This window comes from Chlorocebus sabaeus, chromosome 9, assembly GCF_047675955.1.
Source record: "Chlorocebus sabaeus isolate Y175 chromosome 9, mChlSab1.0.hap1, whole genome shotgun sequence".
In the NCBI taxonomy this organism is placed as follows: Eukaryota; Metazoa; Chordata; class Mammalia; order Primates; family Cercopithecidae; genus Chlorocebus; species Chlorocebus sabaeus.
In genome coordinates, this window is record NC_132912.1 from 125,745,069 (window position 1) to 125,765,535 (window position 20,467).

General features: G+C 39.9%; 1 protein-coding gene across 2 annotated transcripts; it reads left to right on the forward strand.

The window, feature by feature from the left end:
- The first annotated feature begins 1,357 nt into the window (after positions 1-1,357).
- Positions 1,358-12,391, forward strand: BUB3 (BUB3 mitotic checkpoint protein). 2 transcript variants are annotated; one of them, XM_038009675.2, is made up of 8 exons: positions 1,358-1,511; positions 1,939-2,133; positions 2,681-2,750; positions 4,768-4,919; positions 7,447-7,605; positions 9,266-9,443; positions 9,639-9,855; positions 10,848-12,391. In XM_038009675.2, exons 2-8 carry the CDS (start codon positions 1,939-1,941, stop codon positions 10,861-10,863), a joined length of 987 nt encoding a protein of 328 aa, XP_037865603.1. In that variant the 5' UTR covers positions 1,358-1,511; the 3' UTR covers positions 10,864-12,391. The 2 variants fall into 2 exon arrangements, with proteins under 2 accessions (XP_037865603.1, XP_037865604.1); XM_038009676.2 differs by having other exon boundaries at positions 1,385-1,511; positions 12,076-12,391.
- Positions 12,392-20,467: the final 8,076 nt, after the last annotated feature.

A 20,467-nucleotide genomic window follows, 5' to 3' on the forward strand; every position in this document is an offset into this window, starting at 1 on the left:
AGAGATAGAGAACCAAGTACCAGACTGGCAAGGAAGGAGGGCAAGAGTCTTTCAGCAGTAATATCATCAATGCAGTGGGCAGAAAGGTTGCTGTTGTGTGTTTATTGTGTCAGGAATCATACAAAGATGTGCATCCAGTTCAGGGTGTGTGAATGCATAAAGATCATCAACACTTTCTCATTAATGTCCCTTAAAAGTTAATCACTTTAACCCCAACAATTTTCTCTCACTTCATACAAAATCAAATAAAACAATATATATTTTTCTTTTACAAAAGGCAGTGAAAATGCAGTTAAAGCATCGATTAAATTGAAATTTTTCAGTGAACTTTGACATTCAAGAATCACTCAGTCACTTTGTTCTACTGATTAACTACTGCTTTTCTTTCATGGAGATAAAATAATTTCTCATTACTCAAGCAACCTTCTTGATCCTCATTTCTAGAGGATTCTAGAAAACAGTAAATGGAGCACACTGAGCCTGCAACTTTGGGGAGTGGCAGGACAGAGTGGAAGGGGATAGGCTTGTAGCTGTTGTTTTAGGATCCTTCAATAAGCAGCTCTAAAAGAAGCTGTGGGAGCTTTAACACATTGCAGAGCACCGTCTCCCAGGCTGTTCACCCTTCTGAAGGGGGGTTCCTCCAGGGCAAAGGCTGGTCTGTTTACATGCATCTTTCCAGAGCCTCTCACCAGGCCTGGCACCAGCGGAGACTCAATAAATGTTTGTGGAAAGATGGGGTGGAGAGATAAAGCATAATATAAATATGAACGGGTTTCTTCAGTAGAACTTGAGACAATGGGAAATGAGAGACGCTGGTTTATAGGTGGAAACTCCAAAGAAATGAGAAAAAAAAAATCAAGGCAAAATAATGCAGTTAATTGATTAGAGCAAATATTTCCTTCTCTACATCAACTTTTCGTTAGCTTCACGGGCGTGTGCACATCCAGGGATAGGGAGAAAACTTTAGCACTATGGAAGTATTGACCAAAATGGGATTCTTGTGTTTCAGAGACTAACTTAAAGGGGAGGGCGCCACAGACAGAGTTGCAAAGATCTTTCCCGCTTTCTATGCAGAGGGCGGGCAGCGCGTCAGCCCCCCCCCCCCGAAAACTACCTTTCCCAGAATGCCATACGCGGGCGGGAGAGGGCGTGAACAGAGCCTTGGCGCGATGGTCCTTGGGAGTTGTAGTTTCCACGCGTCCAGCTCGAACGCCGTTGCCTCAGCGAAGTGGTAAAATGAGCCCACGTGATCGGAAAAGCAGCGGTTTCCCTTTGAGCCGGAACAGGATGACTAGGTTGACCGATGCTGGGCAGCTGAGCGGACCAATCGGCCGCCTAGACTGAGTCGTTGGCGTTTGAAATCAGCCAATGGCAGGTCTACGCTGGAGCTTCCTCTGCGCCTCCTTCGCCTAGCCTGCGAGTGCTCTGAGGGAAGCAAGGAGGCGGCGGCGGCGGCGGTGGTGGTAGTGAGCGGCGAGTAGTGGAAACGTTGTTTCTGAGGGGAGCCCAAGGTAGGGAGGCGAGGCGACCGTGTGCGGGAGCGGACTCTCCAGGGACTTCCCGGGTCTGCAACTGGCAGGGCCGTTCCGTTCGCAGGGGATCCCATTTCATTTCTATTGTTTTCCCTTTATTTTTAGGAGTGTCCGGGGCGACGGGACCCGGGAGAAGGGAAAGGGAACGGTCTGGGGTCCGGGCATCGCTGCAGGCCGGGCTGGGTTTAGGGGGACTGCGGTGCCTGCCGGGCCGGTTTGGGCGCGGCGAGGGCCGGATGAGGGGACGAGTTCCGACCTTGGCGGGCTAGTGCTCGGCGCAGGCGCAGAGAGTCCTCGCGGTCGTCGTCTCGGCCCCTCCCTCTGGGGTTCCCCACCGCCAGGCTATCCGTGCGCAGCCCCAGCCCGCGGGACCCTTGGGGACTCTGACTGGGCCCCTGTTCTGCAGATGACCGGTTCTAACGAGTTCAAGCTAAACCAGCCACCCGAGGATGGCATCTCCTCGGTGAAGTTCAGCCCCAACACCTCCCAGTTCCTGCTTGTCTCCTCCTGGGACACGTCCGTGCGCCTCTACGATGTGCCGGCCAACTCCATGCGGCTCAAGTACCAGCACACCGGCGCTGTCCTGGACTGCGCCTTCTACGTAGGTGCCCTCCCGCCCCGCTCCGGCCCTCTGCCTGTGTTACGATTCTCCACGTTAGGAGCGTTTCTTTTCCAGTGTTGGGTAGAGGCGTCTGTCGGTGGGGTTATTTAGACAGTTCTTTAGCTTTTCAGGAGCACCTGCCTTGAACCGGTACCGTTTTAGGTTTGGGGATATGCAGACATTGGAAACTCCGTTTCCCCTCTCCATTAAAGGCTTGTGGAGTAACTCTGTAAACTTTCTGAACATAAATGATCATTTTATTTGCAACAATACTGTTTTGGCTGCCGTATTGAACGAAACCGTTTAGGGGAAATGTGTTTACCCTCAGCTAGCGTGTTGGCTAGAATAAAGCAGCCCTCCTTTAATTTCCTGACACAGGAGTTTAGTGACCACTTGCTTTTTTATGCTGTTTTTTTGGTTTGTTTAGCATGAATAGTTGAGCCCAGTGCATATCCTCAGCATAAACTGAACACTTGCTTGTAGAAATAAGAACGTTGAAACCCTTTCAAAAGTTCTAGTTTTTAAATGGTTCAAAACTGTTTTATAGGATCCAACGCATGCCTGGAGTGGAGGACTAGATCATCAATTGAAAATGCATGATTTGAACACTGATCAAGGTAATGTGACAATATCTTTACCAGTTTGTTTTCTTGACTAGTGTTCTAAAGTACAAATGTTTGTGTAGAAAGAGTAGTTCCTAAATTGCTTAATTACCAAGTTGCTTAAGTACAGGTAGCTTGAATTTAGGATTTTTTTGTTTAAATGATAACCATTGAGTTACTGATTACAGAACATTATGCATATATTTTTTGCAGGAAAGCCAGTTGTGGTCACCATTGTCAGTGTTTACATAAATTGACACTTACTTATTTGGCCTTTATTTTGTTCTTAGAGGTGGGCTGGATCCCAGACTGGCCAACGTTTCATTAGGATTTTCCACTACAATGCTGATGTTTTGAGAGTTCAGTTTTCAGAAACGAATTTAGTTTTCAGAAGCTAAAGGTAGATTTAAAACCTGACAAAAAATAGGCAATCGTGTCTATATTAATTGTGTTTGTTATAGTTATTTAGCAAAATATGTTTCAGTTGCAGTTTTTGGATGAGTAACTAGATGATACATTTCCTTTCAGTTAAGTAATTTCTTAGAGGTCCAGATATGAAATGACTTACTCAAATTTTTTTGGTGACATTGGGACAGTGTAGAGATTGGAATGGAACCCACATGCATAGAGCTGTCTAGCTGAGCGTTTGTTTGCATGGATATTCATCAGACACAGATATCCTAAGGAGATAGGTTGGTACGGAGATACGACTAGATAGAAGATGAGTTGAGCAACGGGCGAATGGTTGGAGGATGGCCACATTTTGTCAAAAAAACTAAGCACCCAATTAGAAGAGGCTTTTGCATGAAAGTTACTTTGGTCTGTAACTTATACTGCAGGTATTTGGTTTTGTTTGCCAGTAGCTTACCCTGTGTAATAAGTAAGCTTGGAGATCTAGGTTCTATTTGTTCAGAAACTTGGGGGTGGGGGGGGTAGGGAGAAACATTGAAAAGCAAACTTCTCGATTTTCAGTGTTACATAGAGAATTAGCAGTTTATTCTGTGAAAGTCACTGCCAAACTTCATGAAATCCTTTCTTTCTTTCTTTCTTTCTTTTTTTTTTTTTTTTTTTTTGAGATGGAGTCTTGCTCTGTTGCCCAGGCTGGAGTGCCGTGGTGTGATCTTGGCTCACCACAGCCTCTGCCTCCCGCATTCAGGCAATTCTCTTGCCTCAGCCGCCCGAGTAGCTGAGACTATAGGTGCGTGCCACCATGCTCAGCTATTGTTTGTATTTTTTAGTAGAGGCGGGGTTTCACTATGTTGACAGGGTAGTCTTCAACTCTTGATCTTGTGATCCGCCCACCTTGGCCTCCCAGAGTGCTGAGACCAACCTTACTGTTTGAAGGTCAGGACTCTATATTGTTCCTTCCTATATCCTTAGCAGTTGGCACAGGTTCTGGTATGTAGATGTTGAAGGAATAAATGAGATATGGTGGGAAGGTTCAAATTGAAAAGAAGGAAAATGTCTATTGAAAATTTGAACCACAGTGGAACCAGGTAGAATAATGAGAGGACTTCACTCCCCGTTCTCATAACCCTTTAGCCATGTAAATAAGTTTCTTAGCAGCATTGGCTTAATGTTCAACATAAATGTTGTTGATCCAGAAGACCAGAGTTCTCCATTCATTTGTTCATTCAACAGATGTTTCTTGAGCACCTAGCCTGTACCAGAGCTTGCACTAGATACCGGCAGAGATCACAGAGTTAAACGCAGTTCTTGATAGGAAATCTAGAATCAAGTGAGGAAGATAACAGACATGCCACTGCTTTAATGTAATCTGAAATTCAAGACAGCCTTTGGTATGTGCCATACTAGTGAGTCATGTGAAGTGTGCACTGTAAGGTGAACAGAGGAGTGGATAACTTTGTAGTCATGGAGAGATTTTTCTGTCTGTAGACATTTCCATGGGGTTGGATGAGGCAAATTGATTCCAGTTGAATGAATGTTTCTTTTAATTGTTTATTTTAGGAATCTTTAGTAAAGGTAGTAAGCTAGATGTTGGGGATTCCCCCCCACTTTTTATTTCCTATAGAAAATCTTGTTGGGACCCATGATGCCCCTATCAGATGTGTTGAATACTGTCCAGAAGTGAATGTGATGGTCACTGGAAGTTGGGATCAGACAGTTAAATTGTGGGATCCCAGAACTCCTTGTAATGCCGGGACCTTCTCTCAGCCTGAAAAGGTAGGCTCTATATATTCATTGCAGGAGTTGATGGTTTTGGGGGGATTTTTGTCTTGATGCATGATTGCTGACTATGTTGGTTGAATTTAAAGGTGAAAAGTCAACATGGGGGGAAAAGTTGACAGTCGATTTTATAAATCCAACTACATAGAAATGCTTTAATGCAAAAGAAAATTAACTTTGGGATTTGGGGCCAACTTTTGTCAGTTGTTATATTTGCTTCCATGTATTGTTAATGCTTTAAATCGCAGAATTGAGAAGCAACTCACTGCCTTTTCAGAGAGGTCATTTAGCAGACTGTTCGATTGTCTTAAATTGACACTCCATCCCAAACCAGAAAATTGGATGGAGCATCACTTATTTTCATTTGTTATCTGAGGTTTCTTTTAAGTTGACTGTTGAGAGGGCAAAATGGGTTATCATTTCAAGTTCAGTGAGAAAGGTGTTTTATGTTCCCTGGCTTCTACTGTTTATATATTTATTTTTTAATACTGATAGATGTAGTTTCAAGGCTCTTAGCGAACAAAGCTTTTTAAAACCGAAACTTTGTGTATTATTCTAACCTTTTGATCTGTATGATGAAAGTGTAATTGAGCATTCCTTCTGTATCCTCATCAGACTTTATCAGGTGGTAGTTAATTTTAAAGATTGATTGTTTTAGCAGTTTAAAGGCATCCCTCACTTGAGTCTATTTCCTCAGCGTAAATATACTATTCAATTCCTGTTAGCCATCATTATATACAATAGTGCATCCAAAGAGCCATTATTTTTGTCACATCACAGTCGAATCTACTCCTGGCAAGACCTTTGTTCAGAATAAAATAATTGCATTGTTTCTAGTTTTGATTTATGGTTGTATGTAACATGTTAAGAACTGTGATAAATTGCTGACAGAATATCATATAATGGACAGCCACACTGAATCAAGCTGCTTATTGGTTCAGCAAGGTTCATTATGTCACTTTTTTTAATACTTTCTTTGATAAATGTATATACCTAGTCAGTAGCATGACAGTGGTTTCACTTGATTTATGATCAGTGGGGATAGAAAGCACTATTAGAAGCTTGTGTGTCACCTATATAGTAAAGATTTAAGATAAAATTCCCAGTATGATTATACCATTATAAATCGATCTCTTTCTGGATTCTCTATTTTTAAAGTTTGGTACTTTATACATCTTAGATTAATTTTCATTTCACTGCAAACATTTTGTTTTCTGAGTAAGCTATGATAAATCTTAACATTTCTCACATTTAAATCTGCTTATATTAAATCTGTTGTTTTGAATCTTAATTTTAATTCCTTATTTTTCCCTTGGTCACATTAATTGTTGAATTTTAGGGCCAGATTCTAGAGAGGGGTGGGGCATGGCGTTGTTACAGCTGGTAACTTGATTCTTCTTCAGCTGATGGTATGTGGTTAACATACTAGTGATTATTAACAACATATGGCTTAAGTACTGAATGTTGAATAGATATCTTACCTTGCCATGGGGCCTCTACATTTTTTATGGCAGTTCTTCAGGTTTGAAAATGCTAAGTCAGATTAGAGTTTCTTATTAATTGAAAATAATAGAGCACAGTTGTGAATTGCAAGTCTGGATTTTTGAAAAGTGACTGAACATGATCAGGAGAATATTTTTTTTGCCACCTTTTTAATGAGTTGGCTACCTCTGTTTTGTTTCCAAGTAACATTATATTTACAAATAAACCACTAAATGTTTGCTTGTAGGAAATTCTATGATTTATTATAAAGGAATTTTTGTGGAAAGTTTAATATTGAAGAAAGGCATTATGAGGGGAAAAAGAGGGGATACACTACTTTAAAAAATTTTCCCTAATGTTGAACTTCTGTCTTGAATGTGTAGTATTACGTCAGGGCACAAGAATTGCTTTGTTGTATGTCAGACCACTGTCTTGTCTTTTAATTTTGAGTTTATATGCCACCAAAGGCTACTAAACATCTAATTAGTGGTGGCTCCCTCACCCTTCCTGGAAAGGCCTATTTATTCCATGTAACAACTGGGGGAGAAAAAATCAAGATTTTTAGAGTTGCAAAATGAAATATTCTGAAAGGTGATTATAGAAAAATAATTTTGAAAATGATTGTTTTATGAAAAGCCAGAAACCCATTAAATTCTACCTTGAATTATTTTATGGTTTTATTATCTCCTTCTTGAATTTTTTTTACACTTTTATGTTGTCTCTAAATGAAACATGAAGGCTGGGAAAAATAGTTTAATTTGTTTTAGTAATGGAGAGAATTAAGACTTCAAAAGCTCCTTTACAGAATTACTTAGAATGTACCATTATATGATGCTTGGTGAAGTATGAAGAGCATCATGGGTTTGCTATTTTGTGCAAACTTGGTTTAAATAATTGCAGTATCTAAAATTGTTACTTGTGATTGGGGAATTCAGTCAGCTAATTTTTTATGGTTTTATGATCAGATGGACTTTATTTTGGGGCAAAATGCCATTTTCAGGCAAGTAGGTGATTTTTAGCAAGTTTTGGTCTTTTTTCAAAGGTATATACCCTCTCAGTCTCTGGAGACCGGCTGATTGTGGGAACAGCAGGCCGCAGAGTGTTGGTGTGGGACTTACGGAACATGGGTTACGTGCAGCAGCGCAGGGAGTCCAGCCTGAAATACCAGACTCGCTGCATACGAGCGTTTCCAAACAAGCAGGTACTGAACTATACTCCCTCTTCTTTCTGGAATTTGAAAATAATATGATCTTATATTATAATGATTTGGCCACTATCCCCTAAAGCCTTCTTTTTTTTTTTTTTCAGTTGTGATTTAGAATTTGCTGTTAGGTGTATTCCTTGATATTTTTGACAGCCATGTGTTAAAAGGAAGTGCGTTAACCCCCATTTTAGAGACGACCTTGATGTTCAGAGAGACCAAGTAATCTGCTCAGGAAGTGGTTTGAATAGAGGAGGTCTTCTGATCTTTTGTTGATCCTGGTCCAGGATGCTTCATAGGTATACAGAATCAAAGAGGGCTTTGCAGATATTTCAGTTTACAAAATGCTGAATTGAAATTTGTATCTGGATTTTAAGCTTATGGAATTTGCTGTTTTCTTTTTGCCTTTTTGTAACCCTAATGCTTATAGGGTTCTTTCCCCAGTTTGACAATAGAACTTTTTTTTTTTTTTTTTCTTAAACTCAACTGAGGTTACAGAGGCAGGGCCCCTCTTATGATGGATGTACAGGGTGCCCTTCCATCGCTAAATAAGATTAGCCTGTTTATTAGTGATCTCCCTCCTCCCTCAGGTCCTTAAAGTTTTAAGAGGAGATGGTGGTGTGGTCAGTTGCAATAGAAATTTTGCAAGAGGAAAAGTCATTAAAAATAGAAGGTGTCTTTGGTATCTTATGGCTGTCCTTTGGTGGTTGTAGAACTTGAAGCAGGTATGTTATTCTCTTGGCTTTTTAACCTGCAAAGGCCAGTACCTCAAATGGTGATCACAGTTCCTTTTTTTAGGAAATTGGAAGTTTCCATTGATGATAAAGAATTGCAGTTATATGAAACTTCAGAGATTTAAATATGTGATTAAAATATGCTTACATTGTGAACATTATTTTAATGCCATTATATCTAATATTTTCTATAAGATTATTTCTACTTTGTAATGGCAGTTAAAAAGTCGGATTTTACTGACTGACTTATTTCTTCATAAACAGTTTTCAGGAATAAATCTTTTTCATACCTTGAAGGATTAAAAAATCATAGATTTTGTATTTGGTGTGTTCTCTCTTATTTTTTAAGATATTGTCATTTCAAGGAAAGATGAGAAAACGTTTGAAATTGTAAACCACTTTTGAATGTCCCTGAAAGTCCTTGTGCAAACCTGACTTACTGTACTAAATGTAAGAAGTAGCATGACTGAGATGGAAGACTGGTGTTCCAGTTTATTTGGATTATTGATACCCCCAATGAAGGAAACACAATTCTTAACAGTTGTTCGTGATGAAGAGGCACAGAACATAGAAGAATATATTTTAACTGAGGGAACAAATTTGAGTCTGCTGGGCAGGACAACAGGACAACAAATAAGCGACACTAAAACACTTTAAATTTTGTTTAGGTTTGATGAAATAACTAGACATTTTTTATTGTAATGTGCAAGGCCCTGGTACCTGTGAGGAAAGCGAGTGATGCCAGTCTTATTTTCTTTTTAAAGTCATCGTAACTATGTTAGTACAGCCTAAAGACTTCATTAAAGCCTGCTGTACTTCTCATTTCTGAAATAGTCACTCTTTAGTGTGGGTTGAATTTGGGAATTAGCACCTTGTTTTTGGAAGCTGGAATTTACCATTTTTTCCCTCTGGTTCTCTCTTGGCAGGGTTATGTATTAAGCTCTATTGAAGGCCGAGTGGCAGTTGAGTATTTGGACCCAAGCCCTGAGGTACAGAAGAAGAAGTATGCCTTCAAATGTCACAGACTAAAAGAAAATAATATTGAGCAGATTTACCCAGTCAATGCCATTTCTTTTCACAATATCCACAATACATTTGCCACAGGTAAAGTATGGCATGCTGACCTATATTTAATTATTATATTATTTGGTACTTGCTTTTTATGGTATTTAGTGAGAAAAAATCTATACAATGCTTTATGGAAATGTAATTTCCATGACCTTAAAAATTAACCGTTAAGATAATGGTTATTTCTGTATCTGGTGTTAACCATTTTAACTATTTTGAAATTACTTCCAGGTGGTTCTGATGGCTTTGTAAATATTTGGGATCCATTTAACAAAAAGCGACTGTGCCAGTTCCATCGGTACCCCACGAGCATCGCATCACTTGCCTTCAGTAATGATGGGACTACACTTGCAATAGCATCATCATATATGTATGAAATGGATGACACGGAACATCCTGAAGATGGTATCTTCATTCGCCAAGTGACAGATGCAGAAACAAAACCCAAGTGAGTATGCTTCACCTGTATTTGAGCCTTTTCTTGCATTCAACCCAGGATTTATTAATTTTTCTAAATTCATGAATAGCATTGTTGATGCCTGCTCGATATTACAGCTGACTGTAGGGTTGGAGTTGATGTTATCATGTTCTCCCAAGCTTTCAATATCCGTAGGTTGATAGACGTCTGATGGATAAAATTGTGCCTAGTTGTTTTGTACAGAAGAATGTCAAACTCTCATTCTTCTTGAATAGGCTCTATTATTTGAATCTCTGGAGTTATTACCAGCTCATTGCTTCAAAATTAAGTTGAGGAATTCAAGAATAATTTATTTTAGTAAATTCTATTTAAGATGTTTAAGAATTTGAACTGCCAAAAATCTTTCCTCTCCACAGAGGTTGTTTCTTTAATATTAACACAAAGTAAATGACCTTCAGGTCTTATTGGAAACCCAGAGTAATATGGCCTTGCCTGGAATTGCAAATTTCCTTAGTTTTGAAATTTTCGTAGATGTCTTTGGTTCTTGGTTGTAACTGTTGACTGAGAAGAGTCATTTACATTTTTTGATACCAACAGGGCAAAGCTTTTTATTTAATTACCTCCACCAGGCTTAAGGGAAATCTGATACTTCGGCATGTGTTAAACTATAAAATATCTACCCCAAGTGTCCTTGCCCAGTTCCCTGTCCCCTCTCCCCAGGCCCTTAAAGGAAGTTCTTGATACATATTTGTGGAATAACTGAATGTTTTCAGGATTCCTATACTTTGCTGAGTTAAATTGGGTGTGGTACCTTTGCTGATTGGTTGAGCCTCTGAGAGGGGGCAGAGTATTAAATATTCCATATCAGATATGCTTTTATAGGTTTGACTTTAGAAAAGTCTTAGCATGTGAAGCCTGTTGGATAAAGGACTGTGTTTGCATTTAATCTGTCACTTTTGTATCTCCTGTCCTGGCTGGCCATTTTGATCTCATGCTGTTCTTTTTTTCTTTTGAACTTGTAGGTCACCATGTACTTGACAAGATTTCATTTACTTAAGTGCCATGTTGATGATAATAAAACAATTCGTACTCCCCAATGGTGGATTTATTACTATTAAAGAAACCAGGGAAAATGCTAATTTTAATATTATAACAACCTGAAAATAATGGAAAAGAGGTTTTTGAATTTTTTTTTTTTTTAAATAAACACTTTCTTAAGTGCATGAGATGGTTTGATGGTTTGCTGCATTAAAGGTATTTGGGCAAACAAAATTGGAGGGCAGTGACTGCAGTTTTGAGAATCAGTTTTGACCTTGATGATTTTTTGTTTCCACTGTGGAAATAAATGTTTGTAAATAAATGTAATCAAAATCCCTTTGCATTCTTTCTGGACCTTAAATGGTAGAGGAAAACACTCATGAGCCATTTGTTTCTTTTGCTGGTTATAGTTGCTAATTCTAAAGCTGCTTCAGACTGCTTCATGAGGAGGTTAATCTACAATTAAACAATATTTCCTCTTGGCCGTCCATTATTTTCTGAAGCAGATGGTTCATCATTTCCTGGGCTGTTAAACAAAGCGAGGTTAAGGTTAGACTCTTGGGAATCAGCTAGTTTTCAATCTTATTAGGGTGCAGAAGGAAAACTAATAAGAAAACCTCCTAATATCATTTTGTGACTGTAAACAATTATTTATTAGCAAACAATTGATCCCAGAAGGGCAAATTGTTTGAGTCAGTAATGAGCTGAGAAAAGACAGAGCATATCTGTGTATTTGGAAAAATAATTGTAACGTAATTGCAGTGCATTTAGACAGGCATCTATTTGGACCTGTTTCTATCCCTAAATGAATTTTTGGAAACATTAATGAGGTTTACATATTTCTCTGACATTTATATAGTTCTCATGTCCATTTCAGTTGACCAGCCGCTCGTGATTAAGGTTAAAAAGAAAAAAATTATAGTGAGAATGAGATTCATTTCAATGTAATGCACTAAAGCAGAACACGAACTTAGCTTGGCCTATTCTAGGTAGTTCCAAATGATATTTTTGTTGTCAAACTTTAAAATTCTTATTAATTTGCAAATGTATGTCTCTGAATAGGACTTGGACCTTTTCTGACATTTATTTTATCCGTGATGTATTTTTTAAAAATTCTTTTGATACAGAGAAGGGTCTTTTTTTTAAAGTGTTTCAGTGAAAACTTGGTGTAAGTCTGAACCCATCTGTTGAAATGTATTTTCTTCATTGCAGGTCCACCTAATCATCCTGTGAAAGTGGTTTCTCTATGGAAAGCTTTGTTTGCTTCCTACAAATACATGCTTATTCCTTAAGGGATGTGTTAGAGTTACTGTGGATTTCTCTCTTTTACAAGAAACTTGTCTATGTACCTTAATACTTTGTTTAGGATGAGGAGTCTTTGTGTCCCTGTACAGTAGTCTGAAGAATTCCCCCTTCTGTCTCCTAGCAAGCCCAGTTGCTGTATCTGAACAGTTTGAGCTCTTTTTGTAATATAATCTAGACCTGTTATTTCTGTGCTATCTAATAAACGAGATTCAGAACTCTTGAATGTTGGATGTTTTTGAATGTTGGTAATTAATATAATTTACTTAAAAAGGCTTGTGTAAAGCAAAACTCGTCATCACAGGCATGTTGGGGGATGACATTTTACCTTTAAGTCCACTCTGCCTCGTTTAATTGTCTCTGATGTGTGTTGGGGATTCAGTCCTGCATAAAGTGATTTGTTGGAGTTCAGCCATTTCCCTCATGCCCCCTTGTGTGGATCAGCAGGGCCTTTGAGCCAAGTGTACAGCTTCACTCAGGATGGGCAGAGACTACGTGGCAGCCACTGGGGACCTTTTGGCTCAGTGCTCTCCTACTAGTGCCGGTGCAGTGGTGCTTAGGTAGCTTGTACATCCCTGTGTTGATGTAGTCATAGTCCACACACAGCCAAATGACAGACCCTTCTGTACTTAGCCATCAAATACCAAATCACAGTGAAGCCCTTGGGATGGCAAATAATGTAATAGCCAGGGACTAACTAATGATGTTAGTTCTTTAGTGTGATTATGTGCTTCTAAAAGTCTCTGACCACTTGGTTGAGGACAGACCATAAGTTTAAAACATTGTATAAGTAAAAGAATATAGTATTGTTATAGGTAACCAAATTAATGTGGAGTTGTTTTTGAGGTGCTGAGGGAGGGCTTATTTTATGGTTCCGTGTGGATATCCTCTTGTCTCTGGATATCAAATGTACCTCCCTCCATCTCTACATACCCCTTAACCAGCTCTTCATGGTTTGCTTGTTTATGGTTATAGCTACCTTCTCCCCAAATTACCCAGATGTAGTTACCTTGGCCTCATTGGTTTCTCTTACCCACATTCTTTAAGTGTCTCTTCTGTTTATCTTTTCTTCCTACTGCTACCATCCCATGGCCTTCTGGGTGAATGTGGCAGCCTCCAGTTTCTGCCTTAAGCCCTCCATGTAATAGAGCAGTGACTTTTGAACATTGTAGTTGTGACCCAAGTAAGAAATACATTTTGAACTACAGTTCAGAACACAGAGGTCAGTACAGTGTGCATGACAGACAGAAGGGTCCTGAAACACGACTTGCCCTTCCTGCATGTGATGTGTCTGGTACATGTGTGCATTTTTTTTCTTTGCTTTTTAAGAAATCCTGGTTATGGCACCTTGAATTGGTTTTACAACAAATGCCTGTCACCTGCAATTTGGAAAAACTGCTCGATCAGATTTCTAAAAATGTTCTAGAAGATTTTTAAAAAATGTATTCTTATGTCATACTTGGAATCCTCCACTGCTTCCTGTTGCTCATAGTCACCCTTCAGCGATTTCATAAGGAGGTGTGCTGCTTCCCAAGCTTCCAGATCATCAGGAAGGGGCTGCAGACTGTAAGGTGCTCTCAGAAGATGGGACTAACTAACCTTTGTTGGGAATATAAATAAGCGTGTGGGATGGGAATGTTAAAGTGATAGCAGTATCTGGTTCTGAGTTCTGTTGTGTAAAAACTTAAAGGTATATTAGCAGGTTAGCCTTTGTTCTGTGGGAAATCCAGGCCTTGTTAGAAGGACCAAGGCCAGAATGCCCAGTTTAGCGTTGGCATTCAAACCCTTCATTGTTTTTCCTCCATTATCTATTAAACTCCTGCTTTGCCAAAGGTATTTTCTATACCCTAATAACTCTAGCTTCCTTCCCTCAGTGGCGACTCAACGCACATTAGCCTACTGAGAGCTTAGATCACTACAACGAATCCTTGTAAATTTGTTTAACTCAGTTTTCCCCAAATTCGTTTGAGCCGGTTGGTTCTACTTTTTCTGGTCTTGTTCCCACAATCATTTTACCTTTTACCACTCCCGCAGAAAACACGGGGGTTCTTCTGTTAGCTGAGAGCCAGGTTACTTTCTTCTTTTTTTTTTTTTTGAGACGGAGTCTCGCTCTGTAGCCCAGGCTGGAGTGCAGTGGCCGGATCTCAGCTCACTGCAAGCTCCGCCTCCCAGGTCCACACCATTCTCCTGCCTCAGCCTTCGGAGTAGCTGGGACTACAGGCGCCGCCACCTCGCCCGGCTAGTTTTTTTGTATTTTTTAGTAGAGGCGGGGTTTCACCGTGTTAGCCAGGATGGTCTTGAACTCCTGACCTCGTGATCCACCCGTCTTGGCCTCTGAAAGTGCTGGGATTACAGGCTTGAGCCACCGCGCCCCGCCCACAGGTTACTTTCTTCACTGTCACTCTGATGCTTGTGTTGATTCCCAAATCTCAGTTTGCCCAGGGGCATTCTCTTTCTGAATTGCTCTTTCAGGATTTAATTTGAATCCTGCAAAGTCCTGTTCAAAACCCCCTTTTCCATGAAGCCCTTCTTCCTTGTTGCAGCTCACAAATAAGTATGCCCTTTCTCAAAACATGTATGAAACACCTCCCGCTTGTATACCTTTAGCAGTAGTTACTCATATTGCCTGGCATTTAAACATTTTTGTATGCATACATCTTGCTTTCCTACTTACAGCAAGAGCAGGACCACATCTTTTTGTATGCTCTGGTACATGCCTGTTGGACCACTTTGATATTGCTAAATTATATAGACTACTTTTAAAATAATTTGAAATATAATTTTGGAGTATAGACATCTTGTTCAGTGCATTGGACAGGTGACCTTTGGCTTTGTTCATTAAGCATTTAGTAAGTCTCTTAGAAGTGATATGTTTACTGTAGAAAAATTCAGATAACATGCAAAAAATGAAACGTACTGTCACAATCCTATAACTTAAAAATTCCTTTCCAGCTTCAGAGAGGTATTTGATGAAAATTGTATATATTTAAGGTATACAATGTGATGTTTTGATACATGTATTCGTTGTGAAATGATGATTACCACAACCAGGCTAATAAACATCTCCATCACTTTGTTAAATTGGGTTAAACAAATTTACAAGTTGACAAGTTACATTTACAAATTTATGTAATTTTTTTATGTGGTGAGAATACTTAGATATAATCTCAGCAAATTTCAAGTATACAATACATTATTACTAACGATAGCCACCACACTGTATGTCAGGGCTCCAGTACTTACTCATCTCAGAGGAGGTAGCTACTTTTAACATTTTTGGTATATATCCATCCTTCAGGATTTTCTGTATATTTCTCTAACAGTAAAAGTTTTTGTTAGCCACATCATGTGAAATGCCTGGGTAGACAAATTTAAAGATGTTATATGGGATGGTGTGACTTGTACAAGCCACATAGCCTGCATGGTGTCCACTTTGAGGGGGATGCCCGTAGCTGTACTTAGAAGTCATCCCCTAGAGCAAGCTTGTCCAATTTGTTGTCCATAGGCCACATGCTGCCCAGGATGACTTTGAAGGTGACCCAAAACAAATCCATAAACTTTTGTAAAATACGAGATTTTGTTTGTTTGTTTGTTTTTTTTTTTGAAACAGTCTCGTTCTGTCGCCCAGGCTGGAGTACAAGTGGCATGATCTCCGCTCACTGCAAGCTCCGCCTCTCGGGTTCAAGCGATTCTCCTGCCTCAGCCACCCAAGTTGCTGGGATTACAGGCACCCACCATCATGCCCAGATGATTTTTGTATTTTTTTTTTAGTAGAGACAGGGTTTCACCATGTTGACCAGGTTGGTCTCGAACTCCTGACGTCAGGTGATCTGCCCTCCTTGGTCTCCTAAAATGCTGGGATTACAGGCACGAGCGACTACACCCGCCTGTGACTTTTTTGTTGTTTTTTCAGCTCATCAGCTATTGTTAGTGTATTTTATGTGTAGCCCAAGACAATTCTTCCAATGTGGACCAGGAAAGCCAAAAGATTGGACACCCCTGCCCTAGAGCATCTGAAGCCTGTATACAAAAGAGCCTGTGGCTATGACTAACAGGATTCTGGCCATTAGGAATTCTGTGACATGGAGGGAAAATGGCAACTTCAAATTTGTACCCCCAGGTATCATGTGGGCAGGTGCTCCCTGTGGATGGTGATAGTTGTGAGTGAGCCTTGCACGGACTTTCCCTCTGTTGGCTGTTCCAGAGTGAGGGGCTGCAGGTGCCTACTTAGGTACCTATGGCTACGATGCTCCTGAGCAAGTGGGGGCCAGTTAGTATATATAATTTTTACAAAATTTGGATCATGTTACATAAATATCTTTCTTCATGCACTTAATATGAAATTTTGCCCATGATTTATTTTTTACCTTATTTTTAAGGGCCACCTAGTTAGTATTTGATTATTTGAACAACTATTTGGTGCCTGCGATGTGCCAGCCCCTGCTAGGTTCTGGGGTTCAAAACACTGACAGCCACTGTGATACCACAGCGTGCCCACATTTTGTTTTCAAGACCTTGGCCAACCTTTGGTCCTCACAGCCACTGCCCTGGTAGTAAGGGACTTAGTTAAGTTTGGTGACTGCTTGAAGTCTAAGATCAGCAAAGTGGCTAATGCAGGCACTGTGACAGTCTGAGCACTAGGAAAAGCAGTGTGGGTAGAAATTTCCTGTTCGAGAGCCTTCTGGTTATACTTTAAAAATAAGGGAGCCTAGCATCTTGTCAAATCTTTGAGCCCACTCACTCGAAGGGCCTGTCACTCATCCAGAATTGAATCTGCTAGTTTAACAGGTCAGGCAGTCTGATGTGACAGCATGAATCTTAGAGTCCAGCCTTTGAACCTGACTTTGAATCCTGACTTTACTGCCTATTCAGGGGGCCACTAGCTAAGTTAATTTGTGAACCTGGGCAACATGGCGAAACCCATCTCTAGAAAAGATACAAAAATTAGCTGGATGGGGTGGTGCATGCCTGTAGTTCATAGCTACTCTGGAGGCTGCAGCAGGAGGATAACCTGAGCCTGGGAGGTTGAGGTTGCAGTGAGCTGTAGTTGCACTACTGCACTCCAGCCTAGGTAACACAGCAAGACCTTGTCTGCTGAAAGGAAACTGCTGTAACTAGTCTTAATAGCATAAAACAGTACTTTTCCAAGTGAAAGATGGGCTATCCAGAGATATTTCAAAGACTGAGGTGGGGAAGTCAAAGGAGAGAAGAAGCATGAAACTAACACTGTGTTTGCTCCCCAGATGTCAACCTTGTCTTAATCTAAAAAAAAAAAAATTTCTGAGCCGTTGTTTCCTCAACTGTAAAATGAAGAGAATACCTAGATCGTGGAGTTATGAACAAGTATGTTAAATATTTATCAGAGTGTGCCTGACACAGTGAGTAGAAAATATCTGCTCTCTTTGGATGAAAAATATTTAACACTTCACTCTCAGATATAATTATTAGCTGACTTTTTAGATTCTTTTTTCTTTTTCATAAGTTAATGTAGTTCTCAGATATCTATGGGATTTCTAGTTCTTAAATATGCCAGTATTTTTTTCTGTTAAAATGTTGGTGAACTATTTTAAACATTCAGAAAAACTCGGAATCATACTCGTAAACCCACTGTCCAGATTTTACAATGTTTCATGTTTTTCCGTATTTTATCTCTTCATTTTAAAATAAAGTTTTTCAAATGCTTGAAGCCTCATTTGTACCCCTCCCTTGCCCCATTTCCATTTTCCGCTTTTCTTCAGTGTTGTACCCATTTATTGCTTTTTTTTTGCTTATGCAGTAGCCATATAAAATACAGGCTTTGCGTTTTTGCAAGTTTGTAGAAATGGTAACTGGTAACCGTTTCTATCCCAGAATAAGCCCACCCCCATTTAACATCCAGTGTGGTTAATAAGATATAGGAAAGGGAAAGGGACAAAGCTACAGTCCATCACTGACCAGGAAACAACTTAGCAGCAGCAAGGTTGGGCAGGGGAGTGGCGGAGCTGAGCGCCCCCTCATTTGAGGTCAGCCGCCATTTTTGTGGTGGAATGGCAATTGTCTCTGACTTGGTGAAAACTGCAGAATCCCACAGAAGTTGTTCTTTTCCTCAGGAAACTATGTGAGCGTGTTAGTATTCAATAGATGAGGTGGATTAAAAACAACATCTGTGTTGACATCTGGGGAGAAAACACAGCGCTAGTTTCATGGTTCTTCTCTCCTTTGACTTCCCCACCTCAGTCTTTGAAATGTCTCTGGGTAGCCCATCTTTCACTTGGGAAAGTACTGATTTATGCTATTAAGACTAGTTACAGCAGTTTCCTTTCAGAATGGCACCCGGCTATGTTGCCTTTGGAACTAGCACTAAGAGAAATGAAAGAAAGCTGCTGTACCGGTGGCTGCAAATACCAATTGGACCATTGAGTACAAAGGCACTTTCCCCTTGATCAGTGGTGTGTTGTAACGGTGCTTTCATTTTCGAAGGATGCCCACGGAACTTGTCCTGGGGTGGTTGTAGGGCACTTAGTTGGGAATCATTTTGTGTCCTGATGAAAAAAAAATTGGAAGGTAAAAACTAGACCGTACTGTGATTTATAGAGGACTATAATTGGGAGAGCATGACGTGAGTTGGCCAGCCCATTTAATATAACTCATGATTTGGCAAATGGTCTTCAGACTTATTTTAAATGAAAAGCAATTGGTTTTATTTTGTTGTTTTGCTTTCCTTAAATACACCACTGGTATAACTTTCCAAATCACCTGACTTGAGTAGAAAAAAGGAAAATGAAATGTTTTACTGAGCTTTATTTTAGCAGGTGTCACATTTCAGTAATTGAAGGTTCATTTCCAATGGTTTACTTGATTAACTAATTTCCCAAGAAATATTCTTTCACCTCTGACCATATTAGCCAACTCTGTGCAGTTAACACAAACCTGAAGAAGCCATACAAATTATACCTACTGGTCTCAGAAGCACCTAAGTTTGCTTTTCCAATGTTGTAACGAAGTACCTTTCATCCCCTTTATAGGACTCTGTTATAGGCTATTGCAGTAATTTAAAATCTATGTACCTAGACTCCTGACCTTGTTATAACATCACTTTATAATTCTCAAAATACTTGGCTCTTGAAGATTTTCTTAGCACCAGCCATGTATTCTTAAAGAGCCCAGACAATTTGTCTTCAGTGTTATATTACCCTCCTCAGCTGCTAAGACCTAACATTCTTATTGAATTGTCTGACAAAAAAATCCCTCAGTTCCTTCATCATTTCACAGGCTAACATGGCGTTCAGTTATTAGCATTCTCCAGGTAAAGAAATACCCTTGCACGGGATAGTAGCAACGTACGCCTTCATCAAGCTTCGGATATAGAAGCAACTCTCTTGCTGGATTCACAGTTAGTTCATCAAAATTGCTGGTGGTGTGGAGAAACACAGCTTTCCATATGTGACTCTAGCATAAAGGTGATCATGGAAACGGAGGACAAGTATACCAATAAGCTTCTCAACATAATACCTTTTGTTGCTCGTGTTCATCAGGTGAACATTGACCTCAGTTGCTAGTAGACGTCTAGAATGGGCATTGTTTGTTGAGAGCTTGTTACTTGGTAGCTTGGCTTTCTGGTCCCTTTAGTAGAATATATACTAGTAGAATATATATTGTTAATTGTGTACTGTTAGAATGTAGAATTCACCTTTGCATTGCTTAACTTTGCAATAGGACATGCTATCTCCAAACATCCTGTACTTGTGTTGCCAACCATTACCCAGGGTTTTGCTTTTGTTTGTTTGTTTGTTTATTTATTTATTTATTTATTTATTTATTTATTTATTTTTGAGACAGAGTCTTGCTCTGTCGCCCAGGCTGGAGTGCAGTGGCACGATCTCGGCTCACTGCAAGCTCCGCCTCCCAGGTTCTTGCTATTCTCCTGCGTCAGCCTCCTGAGTAGCCGGGACTATAAGCGCCTGCCATCACGTCCGGCTAACTTTTTGCATTTTAAGTAGAGACGGGGTTTCACCGTGTTAGCCGGGCTGGTCTCGATCTTCTGACCTCGTGATCCACCCACCTCAGCCTCCCAATGTGCTGGGATTACAGGCATGAGCCACGGTGCCTGGCCCAGGGTTTTGCTTTTGACTCAACTCTAAAGCTATTTAAAAGTTAGATCAATTGCATTTATTTGGACTCCATTGACACAGAATATGATAAAATGACATGATAGGAAAAAAATCAAATGAGATTACAGAGGATATCCTAACTCCTAAATTGTGAATTCTTTATAGATTTTAACACATTGTTAATAATAGTTGTGATATTTGACCTGTATATT